Consider the following 14,187-nt stretch of genomic DNA (forward strand, 5'->3'; position numbering starts at 1 on the left):
AATGGCAGAAGGTAGTAGAACAAAACAGTGAATATGTTGTTTAATAAAGTTCTTGATGAAAATTTAAAATGTGTCTTCTATTTTTACTTGAAAACCAAAGGAACTTCTTGGCCACCCAATACTTTTGAATCTAATCTGATTCAAACCTTGAGACTGCTGCCAAAAACAGGTCTAAGCTACGCCAATCTTTTCAGGCATTGTCTTGTGTATCGAGGTAAGCACATGCACAAGGCAGTCAGAGAAGACCCATCTAACTTTTGCAGGAAGGACTGCAGTGCGACTGGAGACAAAAGACAGATAAGGACTGGGGTGCATCAACAACCATTGATAACTTCTGGATCAGACCTGTTTTTGCCCTTGGGATGGAATTTAAAAATTAGCACTTTAGCATGAACCTGAGGAACTTTTACCTGTTTAAGGACAAAGCAATTGCCAACACAAAAGAATCCAAAATAAATGAATGTGAACCTTATATGATAACTCTTCTTCATTCAGGTTCATACATGGGAAAGGGATTAAGAGGCACAAACTTTCAGTTAAAACACAAGTAAGTTATGGAGATGCAATGTACAGTATAAGGGATAGAATCAATAATATTTTAAGTGCTTTTATAATGAAAAATGGTAGCTAGACTTACTGTGGTGATCATTGTCTTTGTAATGTATAAAAATATAAAATCCCTATGTGATATACCTGAAACTAATATAATATTGTAAGTCAAATTATACTTCAATTAATAAGAAATAACAGGGATCTCTTTGGTGGTCCGGTGGCTAAGACTTTTTCCTCCTAGTGCAGAGGGTTTGGGTTTAATCCTTGGCCAAGGAACTAGATCCCCATATACCGCAACTAAAGAGTTTGTATGCCACAACTGAAGATCTTGCATGCTGGCAATGAGACCCAGTGAAGCCAAATAGCAACTAAAGATCCCACATGCCACAACTGAGACCCAGCACAGCCAAACAAATATTTTTTTTTAAGCAAAAAAGTAACGTGTTTGAAAAAAAAGAATAAGTAAACCAATATATATAAACCACTGAAAAGCCACAAAAATATAAAAAAGTAGTATTAATAAGACCAAAGTGATAGGGTGAAAATAAGGTAATTTAGGAAGTTTTTAGGCATTTGCATTTTCAAAAAAGATTGTGAGATTAAAAAAAAAAAACTTACAGTACTTAAAATAGTATTTACAAATTACGTCACTCCAGAAGTCATTTGATTTACATGCCATCATCAGTGAAGCTGATCATGTAAAAAATCTGATAATTGATTTAGGCATAATTCAGGTTAAACTATCCCAAGGCACAAACTTCATTAAATTAGAACTAAATGCTTCTGGGACTGTAAAATGTAAAAATGTAAGACTGACACAATGACAAACACCTATTTATTGTATTAAATACAAGCCTGAAACGCTAAGTAGATATTACAGATTTCAAGAAAATTACATTTCAGATTCCCAATGTCTTGCTGGTGCTTTGACATGTAAAACACTGTTTTAGAGGCTTTTTCCAAAATTCATAAAAAAGCAACACTTGGGGGATATAAAATACACAAAATCCCAAACTTAAAAGTTTATTCAAAATTCTTTTGAATCCCTAAGGTGGCTGTAAACAGTCTGCTTTTACATGTTCATAGCTTAAAGGAATGTGACTATCACAGTTTATATGGGTTTCTTACCCAGGAAGCCCACCAACTCTACACAGTAGTTTCGTGTTTCCATAACCCAGTCCTCACATTGCCAGTGCTATCCGTACCCAGCAAGGGTCCCTCCTGCCCACTGCTTTTGATTGGTCCGTTCTGAATGGCCAAGTTCAGGCCATAAGACTTCTGCTGACTTTCAAGTTCAACTACAGTTGGCTTCCTTACCGCATCTTTTTTACTACTAGTTGAAACAGGCTTTTCAAAATTCCTGCTGCTTTTGGGAAGCGTGCTACAGGCATCGCTGCTATCTTGTTGGGGCGGGTTGTACTGTCTCTCTCTGTAGGCTAAGTACGCCCTCCGACTCCGAGAGTGTCCTTCATTACTGCCCAGCCGACTTTTCGGCAGGCCATTCTGCACACTGCCTTCCACACTCGTGGGGACATCGTAGGCATATTCTCTGAGGACCGTGAGTCTGCTGGCCCGGTGCCCTTTACTTCTGTTTTTATGATGGCGGCCTGGGTGCATATTTGTTCGAAATGGAACTTCTAAAGGCGCCACATGCATTTTAATATCATTGTCCATTGAATGTTCTGTCAGACTGTTGTCGAGCTGAGGCGTGGCATTCAAAGGGAGGGAATTGGTGTGGCACTGGGCCGCGGCAGCCTGCAAGTTGGTTAATTTGCAGCCCTGGGAGGAGTTTTTGAAGCTCGAAGCACTCTTGTTTGTGCATGAAGATTCTGCGCTGCTGTTGGTGCACTTGGGAGCCTCCCCACTCGGCCCGCTGGAGCTGGGGGGCTGCACGTTGACCTGGACTGAATAGGCACTCCGTCCTGGGCAGCAAGTCATGATCCATGCGAGCCTGACATCCTCCCTGTTGACACAATGGTGAACCACGATGAACGCACTGAGGCTCAAACATGTGGCTCCAAAAAAGAAGCTAAAAACCAAATCCAAAGGGTAATACAAAGAAACAGCCAAGGCCCCAAACATCCATAGGGTGACATACAAGAGCAAGGTAAGGCTGGCCCCCAGAAGCTGAGCATGGAAAGTGTGTTCGTTTCCCAGGGCCGATGTGGAGATCAGGGACAGAGACATGGAGTCCTGATGACTGACTTCTCCGTTTTCATTGGCTGCCAGCCGCTGCTGCTCCTCGGTGGGCTCCTTCAGCTCATATTTGCGCTCAGGGTGTCTTTTCAACTGAATAAATATGCTGAGAAAGTACATACAGTTTACAAAAGTGATGAAGCTGGCGGGCCCGTAGAAGGCTCCCAAGGAGGGTTCCCATGACATCCAGCAACTAGGAAAGAAAATGGAGAACCAGCTCAGATGCTCCATATGTCAAGAAACTGTTTAAAAAGTTGCACTAAGCTTTAGTTCCTAGGAAACAGTTCAAGGGGAAGCAACCAACTCAGGTACAAAGAGAACACTGAATACTCACTAGGGTGCATTTGGCCGACTGCCGTAATTCTTGATGTTTGCTGCTGCAGTGATGCCACAAACTATAATGGGTATACCACCACCGATCAGGTAGAACCTAGCAGGGACAATGATGGAAACAATAGCTCATCAATCTAATTTGTTTAGGTGTACACACTGTAGGATCTCATTTCTGCAGAAGGTATTCCTTAAAGATTAATCACTATTTTAATAAATCAGGAGAGGTTAACATTTGCAGGCTCCTTTGTTAACAGTAACCTTTTTTTTTTTAAGTTTTTATTTATTCTTGATTTGTTTAGTTTAAAAGAGCAGAAGATCTACCAAGTTTGAGTTGAAGGAAAGCTGATCAGCTTCTGCCACCCTGTGGGCAGGCGAAGTAACACCCAGTTCCTGCAGGTAGGGCTTTAATTTATACTTGTTTCTTTTAGATTCAGCCAGTGGAGCAGAAAGTTAGTCCACTGCAAAATGGACTTGAAGATCCCACTGTGCCACTGTTCACACTAAAAATGTAACAACATCGTTTATTCATTAATGCCAGGCTAAACCTGCATATTAATGCTTAGCAGGACCTGCCAGATCTAATGTCCTGCTGCTGTGTATGCTTATCCTCAGTCAGCTGAAATGGGGGTAAGGAAGGTACCTGGATCCCAGGTGCCCACAGCGCTTGGGCTCTTCCTCACCAACTGCTCACAGACCTGCTGGGAGGAACTGAGGGAGACAGAGTGCTGGCTGGTTCTCTGAAGAACAACTTTTGGGGCAGAGGGGAGCAGCTTCTCTGAGTTCTCTGAAAAGATCCTAGGGAACTTCCTGGCCTGGTGAGCTACCCCTGGGTACAGCCAGTCTTAACTCTGTGTTTGCCAGGTCCAGAGACCAGTCCACATGCTGAATTGGCTGGATAAAGGCAATGTTCACAACGCATTTTCCTATGTATTTTTTTCTTAGTCATGCTTATGGGTACTAAAAATCTTCAATATGATATTACTGCTGAAAAAGACAGCTAATTACTCCCATAAAACTATAACCATGTCTTTTATTCCATAGATTAGAGGAAGGCCAACATTTGTGACCCTGCCCTTCCTCCTGTTGAACCAATTCATAGCTGCTTCTGACCTGACAAAGCAGCATCAGTTCACCCAAACTTGTCTCGAATCCCACAGTACTCTCTGCCCTCACTCCTTCCCCACCTCCACTCCAGGACTGCCTGCTACCAGCTAATTCTTATTTTAAAGCTTTAAATCTACTTCTCCACTGCTTTTTCCTTCCAGCCTGTAGGTACGTTCACATTTTCTCCATCTTCTAAAACTTTTCTTCAACTTACCACCTTCTTTCTTGCTCCCTTTGGTGACAAACACCTGGAAACAACAGCACCAACATGTGCCTCACCTTTATTGTGAGGTGACGCTGCTTCCAACCTACCGTGCTACTGAAACTGCCCTCTCTGGGGCCAGCAGACTCAAGACAAGTCCGTGCCCATCATCCATGTAGCCCAGATGCTGAGTTTCCTTAAGCTCCAGAACCCGGGGGAAGGAGGGCAGCCTACAGGGTGAACCTGCCCGTCTACAGCAAAGGGCATACCCGCCGGCTACAGGGGACTACATAGGCTTTGGTGCTCAGACTGCCTTCTACTAAACCCTTTGTGTTTTTAACCACCTAAAAGAAAGGAAGCACAACAGAAACGAACAGCTGCATGAGGAAGGATCCCTGTCTCTTAGCCAAACACCATCCCTCTCAGGCCCTTTAACACCACTGACAAATCGCATCCTAGAATCTGGCTGTGGCCAAGCACTCTTTCTGTTCCTTGCCGCTCAGTGAACCACTCTCCTCTCAATTTTCAGTGTTCTCTCAGTTCCTCCCTTTATCTGCTATGGCCCATCTACTCAAGTACGGCCCATACTTGATATGGCCTAGGGATCATTGTTAACTGACTTTTCCCTGGGAGAGCTCATTCCTTATCACTGCTTCAATGAACACATGTGAACACATCTCCTGTCCTGTCAAGGGGACACAGAGTGTGTCCTCTCTGCTGAGCACCAGACTATGCAAATGTAAACTTTCCATGAGAAAGTATGGGTGAGCCCACTTCCCCTGTGCTTACCCTCAGTGGGTGCCCCCACCCACTCTTCCTCTGTGACTTTCTCAGCTGATGGATGCACCATCTGCAGAAGGACCCTAGCGAACTGGAGCAGACAACCTGCAGCCACCTTCACATCCCCGTACAGAGCTCCCAAATGCAGCTAGTCATCAGTCCTAAAGAAACTGCCTCAAGTTTCTGAACATGTATCCTCTCTAACCTCCATGCCACTGTGCCGGTGGCAGTCCTCATGTGTTGTTCAGTCACTCAATCGTGTCGGGCTCTTGGTGACCCCATGGACTGCAGCACGCCAGGCTTCCCTGTCCTTCACCATTTCCCAGAGCTCGCTTAAACTCATGTCCATCCAGTCAGCGACGCCATCCAACCATCTCGTTCTCTGTCACCCCCTTCTCCACTTGCCTTCAATCTTTCTGAGCATCAGGGTCGTTTCTAATGAGTCCGTTCTTCACATCAGGTGACCTGAGTATTGGGAGCTTCAGCTTCAGCTTCAGCATCAGTCCTTCCAAAGAATATTCAGAAGTGATTTCCTTTAGGATGGACTGGTTGGATCTCCTTGCAGTCGGAGGGATTCTTAAGTCTTCTCCAACACCACAGTTCAAAAGCATCAATTCTTCAGCACTCAGCCTTCTTTATGGTCTAACTCTCACATCTGTACATGACTACTGGAAAAAACATAGCATTGACTACACAGACCTTTGTTGGCAAAATCCCTGCTTTTTAATATGCTGTCTAGGTTTGTCATAGCTTTTCCTCCAAGAAGCAAGCCATCTTTAATTTCATGGCTGAAGTCATCATCTGCAGTGATTTTGGAGCCCAAGAAAATAAAGTCTGTCACTGTTTCCATTGTTTCACCATCTATTTGCCATGAAGTGATGGCACTGGATGCCACGATCCTAGTTTTTTTGTTGAGTTTTAAGCCAGCTTTTTCACTCTCCTCTTTCACCTTCATCAAGAGGCTCTTTAGTTCTTCACTTTCTGCCATAAAGGTGGTGCCATCTGTTTATGTGAGGTTATTGATATTTCTCCTGGCAATCTTGATTCCAGCTTGTGCTTCATCTAGCCCAGCATTTCACATGATGTACTCGGTATATAAGTTAAATAAGCAGGGTGACAATACACAGCCTTGAAATACTCCTTTCCCAATTTTGAAATGGGCAGAAGACCCTATGCAGTAATCATGGGGATCTCCTAATGACCTCAGCAGAATTATTTGTAGATGTCTCCTACTTTCGGGCATTCTAATGTATAGCCCACAATTTAATCTGGCCCTCTAAAACCTGAAACTCAGCTTTTACTCTGAATCATGCTACTCTACACCATAAACCCTAGGTTCCAGCCACAGTCAAACCGCACTTCTCAAATCTGTTCAGCTTGAGATATGATTCTGTATCTGAAGTGCCACCTCTGCCCTTTATGTGGTAGTCAAGCTATTCTTAATAGCCGCCCCCTCTCCCTGACCCCTCAGAATTACAGTCCCTTTTTGGCGCTTTCAGAGAATGTACTTCCACTCCAGCTCTCACACAGCTGCAGTAGTTCTTCTCACACCTGTCTCCTCTACTCGTCCAGAATAATAGTTCATTGACAACTGATTTAAATTATGATATTAGGAACGGCACAACACCAAAACGGTTTTTTCTTTCTTGGAGAATAACGACACTGATACATACTTGAGAAGACTGAAATCTACTAAATGACCTCAAGGAAATAAAAACAACTGATATTTTCAGAGTCTATTCCACGGCCAGTACCGTCCGTCTGAAGTGCTTTACACATTAAGTCACTTAGGCCTCACAACAAGTCTATGAAAGAGAATCATTCCCACTTTCTAGATAAGACAGAAAGACAAGAGAGGATACAGAACTTCACAAAGAACTCCCAGCTGCAAGCCTGCTTACAAGTCTATTCTTCCACCTTACAAAGCTCACTCAGTAATTTTTTGATATGACCATACTTCATTAAATTAATATGTGTGGACATGTAACAGAAGATAGTACACGAAGATATTGGATACCTGAGCATTGGTCTTGGTGGAGGTGGCAGCTCATCAGGATCCTGGCATCTTTTAGCTTTTTTAGTGACTTGTTTGTAGATGTTCCGAGCTGTCACTCCCACCCATAGTACTGTAGCAAGAGTGGAATAATGAAGAATTATTCCAACCTAGAAAGAAGAATACATGAACTAAATGAATTCCCCTTTACAATCAAAATATAATAATTGCTAGTAAGCTTCCTCAAAAAGACTGGTAAGTTATTTTGAATATCTGACTCAAAAACTGTACAAAGGTATATTCTAATGATCCATTCCTTTGCCCACTAATGAACAAAGAAAGCACTCCAACAGACATATAATAGAGGACTGAATTTATAGTTGAATACAGGAGGCCCACGGACTACAACTTATACCTAAGATGACACTAAACATACCATGGAATTCATTCCTGGACAACAGTAAACCAAAGCCATGTTTCCCATAGATGCTATGTTATAAATCAGAGTTGAGTTCCTAAAGTCTATTTTAAAGAGGAATGCAGATGTCAAGGGTAAGTGAGAGCGAAAGTCGCTCAATCGTGTCCGACTCTTTGCGACCCCATGGACTATACAGTCCATGGAATCCTCCAGGCCATAATACTGGAGTGCGGTAGCCTTTCCCTTCTCCAGGGAATATTCCCAACCCAGGGATCGAACCCAGGTCTCCCACACTGCAGGTTGATTCTTTACCAGCTGAGCCACAAGGGACGCCCAAGAATACTGGAATGGGTAGCCTATCCCTTCTCCAGGAGATCTTCCCGACCCAGGAATCAAACTGGGGTCCCCTGCATTGCAGGCGGATTCTTTACCTTTAGCTATCAGGAGAACGTCAAGGGTAACTGGAGGGCAAAAGTCACAGCACAGAGAATAATCTTTGGAGTCAGAGACCTGAATAGTTCTAATTCACAGCTTTTATGTATCAAAATGGATGACAAGTGAGCAGTATAACAGATCGGTGAAATGAGTGAGCTCTAGAATTAACAATTTTGCCTGGTTTTAAAACCAGAATCTACCCCTTGTGACACCTTAGCAAACTCGCAGAATATCTCAAGCACTGTTCTCATTTGTAAACTGAGGATAATATCAAAGTACCACAAGGCTTTAAATAGAACACCCTATATAAAGCATTTAGCACTTTGCCTGGTACATTATACATGATTAAAAATACAGCAATATTTTTATTATTATTAGGAGTATGGTTTTAAGAAAATAACGTCAACATTCTTGAAATTAATGTTCCTCATTTGAACAGCAAAAAGACTATCCATAAGCATCCCTAGGGGTTTTTGTAGGGACTGAAAGGGCACAACACCTGGGACATAATAAGTACTCGAAAGATGATGGAGAACTGCAATATAGGTAAGTGATAACACTGAGCTCCTCCCAGAGGGATGATAGGGGGCATGTTTCCCTTGTGAACTGTGTCTGAAGCAACAGCAGTTAAAGATAAAATTCTAGATAAAAATAAACATGAGATAAGAGAGGTTTAAAATCTATTTTAAGAAAAACAAATGCATGGAGCAGCAAGGACATAATTCAACTTTCTTATCTAATTCTATCTTTTGATCCTTTCTTCTTATACAACGATTACAGGTGAAATTCTATGAATGAAAATTTCCAAGGGGGAAAAAAAAAAAACACTTTTTTTTAATTCAAAAAGGATGACTCTCCAATCTCAAGAAAATCAAACTGACTGACATCATCAATCCTACGTAAGTAACAGAAGCATCTAGACTGCTAAGGCTCATGTTAATGAGACATGAACCTCATTAGACTTGGTGACATGGAAGTACACAGATTATTTTGCAAGGCAAAAACTAGGGTGGTCACTTGTCCAGGGAAGTCACTACCCTCTCAATGGCTGAAAGGGCTAGGAGGGTGATCCAGCCTGGCCGAACCAGATGGTCAGAGTATCTTCATCTTTAAAAAATTTTTTTAATTTAATTTTTATTTATTTATATTTTGGTAGTGTTGTGCAACACAGGGGATCTTAGTTCCCCAATCAGTGATTGAACCTACGTCCCCTGCAATGGAAACATGGATTCTTAACCACTGGACCACCAGGGAAGTCCTCACAGTATCTTCTTCTTAAGCAGAAAAGTTGCTCCATGGTTCATACTAGCTTTACTCACTGCACTATAAAAGCAAAGCTTACAGATGCAAGTGGAACAAAAAGCATAAAATAACCCTCTGAGCTATCTGGAGTCACATCAGATGTTGTAAATAAAAATAGTATAATTGGATTTGGTGCATAAAAACCAAAACATTCAAAACCAATCAATGATATTGACTCAAAATGATATCCTCTACTGTTTCTACAGTTTTCTCCGATGTAGAGGTCAAAAGAATGAGACAAGGCTGTAAATAAGCTTCAAAACACAAGTTAAAAATATTTTCAACACAGAAGGTGCAAGATGGAGAATTTTCTTGTTTTAGATCTAAGAGGTAAAACTCAATCTTTAGATTTTGAAGTGTTTCCTATGGCATTTCAAAATTTGCAGAGAAGTGTTCATACTTAAAAGATCCTAAAGCCTTCCAGTTAAACAATTATTGCCATAGTGGAATTTTAGGGGTCTAAAGGCACCTGGTAATAGTCACATAAGCAAATCACCAAATGTTCTATAAGAAAGAATAAAGGAGGCACTGAGATCTAGTCTAGCAGCAATGTGTTCCTATCTTTTGGAAAGAGTTGCTTTCTATTTTGGGATTCCCAGGCAGCTCAGCAGTAAAGAATTCACCTGCCAATTCAGGAGACGCAAGGGACGCATGTTTGATCCCTAGGTTGGGAAGATCTCCTACAGAAGGGAATGGCAACCCACTCCAGCATTCTTGTCTGAAAAATCCTATGGACAGGGGAGCCTGGTAGGCTACAGTCCATGGGGTCACAAAGAGTTGGACACAACTGAGCACACATATGTGCTTCCTATTTTATTCTCCATCAGACACTAGGGCTATACTTGAAATATAACCTCACTGTCACAATTTCTGCCAAATAAATCAGATATATGTGGGAAATTTGTAAATAGTTTGGAAAAAATCTAATTTATAGGGCATGTAAATGATTCATTAAATGCAACAGATTAGAACTTAAGAAGGTCACCTTACCTCAAGACATCAATTTTCAAAGCTGCAAAATGGATACAAAAAATTATCTTGAAGTGTTGGACTTTATATGTTACCTAATCATAAACATTCACATACCAGAGACCAAACATTTTAACAGCTCGGTTTTTAACCACCAACAATACCTACAATAGTGCAGCATACACAGCAAGTGTGCAAAAAAAAATCATCTTTAATATTCAGTCTGATATGAATATATATAAAAATTAAGAGCATCCACTACTGAATGCCTGCTATGTACGCCAAAATGTATTAGACAATTTTTTACGTGCTTCTATGTTATCCTCTTAGTGTCACAATTTGTTTAGTGCTACAGACAAGGAGATGGAGGCTGAAAGAAGTTAAATCATCCTCCAGAGGTCACATGGTCAGTGGTGGGGCAGCAACTCAAACTCAAAGCCTGCGACTCTTCTATTACATCATCCTTGTCCTCAATAATAAGAAGGCAGTGTTAAGGGTGGGGATTGGCAAGGAATACTCAAAGAGACCCATTTGAATCAGGGCTCTGCCACCCAAAGGCCCTAGACTTGGGGCAAGTTATTTCTGTTCTCTAAGACTCAATTTCTGTACTAATAAAATATGAGTAAGAATTACTTCCTAGGGTTAATGTGAAAGTTAAGATAACATACTTGCAGTAGCTGGCAAGTAGAAAGCTCTTAACATCCATGGATTGAATCTTTCCCTGTGTATCCTATGTGCCCCTGCAGCAGCCCTCTGGATAACAGAGACCAGAAGACACCTGAGAAGGTCAGCTGGCACAACAGTTAACAGATTAAATCACGGAGTGGTAGAGCAAGCAACACGGTGTCCTAAATATCTGCAACCAAATCCTCTCACTGCATAGCTAGGAAACCAAGGACCAAAGACTAACGATCACACTGTTATCTGGCAGCACATCCTGACCCAGAACCCAGATCTCCTCCAAACCCTGTTGAGTCAACAGCCTCTCCTACTCTATCACTCAACTTCTCAGTTTCCCTTTGGCTCCTTTTGCAAAAGAAAGTTCAAGGCTAGAGCATGCACCCATGGCACCACCCAGAAAGGATGACGTAAGAACCAGAGTGGGAAGTCCCTGGCTGGTGGGGCCTTTAATAACCTCAGCCAATTACTTCAGGGAAGAAACTGCATTAGAACCTGTTCACACCATTCATAAAATACATGAGCTCTAAAAGGGAGATAGGCCAAAGACAACACTGATCACGTGTACGTAAGAAATGCGTGTAGAAAATGTACGCTTCAGGGTTCAGTTTTAGAGATGGAAGACGAGCCCACCCCATTATTTTGCAGAAGAAACGTGAAGCCCCTACTAGGTTAAGGGGCTTTCCAGGTGTCTAAGTAGGTAAAGAATCTGCCTGAAATGCAGGAGACCCAGGTTTGATCTCTGGGTTGGGAAGATCCCCTGGAGAAGGAAATGGCAACCCATTCCAGCATTTCTTGCCTGGGAAGTCCCATGGGCAGAGGAGATGGGCAGGTTCAGTCCATGGGGTCACAAAGAGCCAGACACAACTGAATGAACAAACCAGCACCACTTGGTCTGTTCATGACGAACATGAGTCTGAGCAAGCTCTGGGAGTTGATGACGGACAGGGAAGCCGGGAATGCTGCAGTCCATGGGTCGCAAAGAGTCGGACATGACGGAGCAACTGAAAGGAACTGAGGTTAACAGACGAGTCACACAGGCCGTTCTGGCAGACACAGCTGGCTACTAACTGAATGAGTATTAGAAAGACAAAGTGAAGCAAGTCATGTCTGAGTCAGAAATAATAAGAATGATGCTATGTCTTTCACAGAGGAAGAACACTGTAAAAAAAAACCAGAAGAAAACAACATATGAAAACATCAAGAAGCCTGCCCGCCCCACACTTTTTCAGGTAATTCTTTACCTAACAGACATTCTGGAGGCCCTGAAAACTCAGTGCATTTTCCTGTCCTTTTCATTCTAGAAATGGTATAAAATACCATTCAGCATGATGAAAGGCAGTCATTTCTACTATGGTCTCTTTCTGTTCATTTCCTTAGTGAAATAAATTTATGTGTCTACTTCCAGAAATCAATGAGTATTTTTAGACAGAATTGAGACTATTACCACCATTGTTGTGTTGAGTACTCCAACAGTCTATGTTCAAAATAACTCCAGGATTGAATGAGTTCTACTATTTGCAAAACAGAGGCCTTTCCTGTTCATTTACCTAGTATCTGCTGAGCACCTACTATGCGTCAGGTCTTATACTGATTCCTAGATGAACAATGGTGAATCGAATTGGTATAATCCCCGTCCCTGTAGAGCTTCGAGTCCAGGGACAACAAATAGGTAAATGCCAGTCAATTACGCCAGTCAATTACAAAGTTTTGCAGGCACTATGGAATGGTAATCAGCAGCAGAGGATAATGAAGGGAAGAGGTGGAGGGACTACATCTCTAAAACAGTAAACTGAGACCTACAAAGTGGGAGTCACCCAGGTGAAGAAGGGAGAAAACAAAGAAAAGAGAAGCACTATCTTTGCACACGTATTAAGTTGATTTGGGATCAATTACCTAACTTCTTGTAGGCTTCAAACAAGTTTGATTTCAGATGTATAGTAATGGCCCTAATACAGGGGAATACTCTGCACAGCTAAGAGATAATTATACCAATAACCATCGTAATAATAGCTTACGTTACTGAGCACTTACTGTATACCTGGTACTCTGGAGTCATTTAATTCTCTCAACAATTCTTATATATACACACACATGCATATTTAAAACTGTTTTACATGAAGAAAATATTGGATTCATCATCAACCTCAGGTTAATGACACATTCTAATGACTGAGCCAAGCACACAAGCGTGGCCTGCCTTTATTTAGTTTCTTAAATAGCTGTTATTAATATGTCTATGAACCTATCAATAAGACAAAAGGCAAGATCTTGACAAAAGCCTGTATTAGCACATAAGAACCCCTTCACCCAAGGTAATCGTCACCGTTTATCCTACGTTTATCATCCCTTTGCTTTCTTTCTTATACGGTTTTACTGTACCTACATATTTTCATTAAAAGTATGCTGTTTCATTTTAGTTATGTTTATCTTTATAAAGAAAAATATCAGGATGAATGTAATTTATGGGACTTAATTTTTTCACCTACATTCCTGAGACTGACTCACACTGCTACGCCTTGCTGTAATTCATTAATTTTGACTCTTGCATAATATCACCATTTATTCATTCACTCTCTCAGTGATGGGCACCTGGGCTGCTTCCAGGCTTCTGCTACTGTGCAGAGTGCTGCTATGAATATTCACAGGCACTCACTCTAAGCCCTGTAGTGGGACTGTGGGAATGTTTACCTGTATAAGGTAAAGCCTCCCAGAGTCATCCGCTTACATTCCTACCCAGTATGTATAAAATATGTGGATCCACGTGTTCTTCAATACTTGGCACTGCCAGCCATAATTTTTGCTGACAGAAAAGGCATAATATGGTAGCGATCTGAATTTGCATCTCCGTCACCACCAATGCCATGTACCCTGGCCCTGTGTCTCTTCTGTTATGAAATGCCTGTCCCTCTCACCACTTCTCCAACTGGGCTGTTTGTGCCATTCTCACTGATTAGTTTTTAAAGTATATATTTTTTAATCCTAATGCTCTGTCAGTGGTTATGTATTGAGAATTCGTGCTGTGATATGCTGAGTCGCTCAGCCGTGTCTGACTCTTTGTGACCCCATGGACTGTACAGTCCAAGGAATTCTCCAGGCCAGAATACTGGAGTGGGTAGCCTTTCCCTTCTCCAGGGGATCTTCCCAACCCAGGGATTAAACCCAGGTCTCCCGCACTGCAGGTAGAGTCTTTACCATCTGAGCCACCAGGGAAGCCCATATGTA

General features: G+C 41.9%; 1 protein-coding gene across 3 annotated transcripts in view; it reads right to left on the reverse strand.

The window, feature by feature from the left end:
• Positions 1 to 1,370: 1,370 nt before the first annotated feature.
• The window catches only part of ADGRA3 (adhesion G protein-coupled receptor A3), a 130,174-nt gene continuing 117,357 nt past the window's right edge, over positions 1,371 to 14,187 (reverse strand). For all 3 annotated transcript variants that reach the window (XM_060417563.1, XM_042251854.1, XM_027970897.2), the window contains 3 exons: positions 7,185 to 7,330; positions 3,083 to 3,178; positions 1,371 to 2,941 (listed from right to left, as the gene is read on the reverse strand). In XM_060417563.1, the coding sequence (XP_060273546.1) occupies positions 1,699 to 2,941; positions 3,083 to 3,178; positions 7,185 to 7,330 (1,485 nt within the window). In that variant the 3' untranslated portion in view covers positions 1,371 to 1,698. The remainder of the gene's footprint in view (positions 2,942 to 3,082; positions 3,179 to 7,184; positions 7,331 to 14,187) is intronic.

The sequence above is a fragment of the Ovis aries genome, chromosome 6 (genome assembly GCF_016772045.2).
Source record: "Ovis aries strain OAR_USU_Benz2616 breed Rambouillet chromosome 6, ARS-UI_Ramb_v3.0, whole genome shotgun sequence".
NCBI classification, from domain to species: domain Eukaryota; kingdom Metazoa; phylum Chordata; class Mammalia; order Artiodactyla; family Bovidae; genus Ovis; species Ovis aries.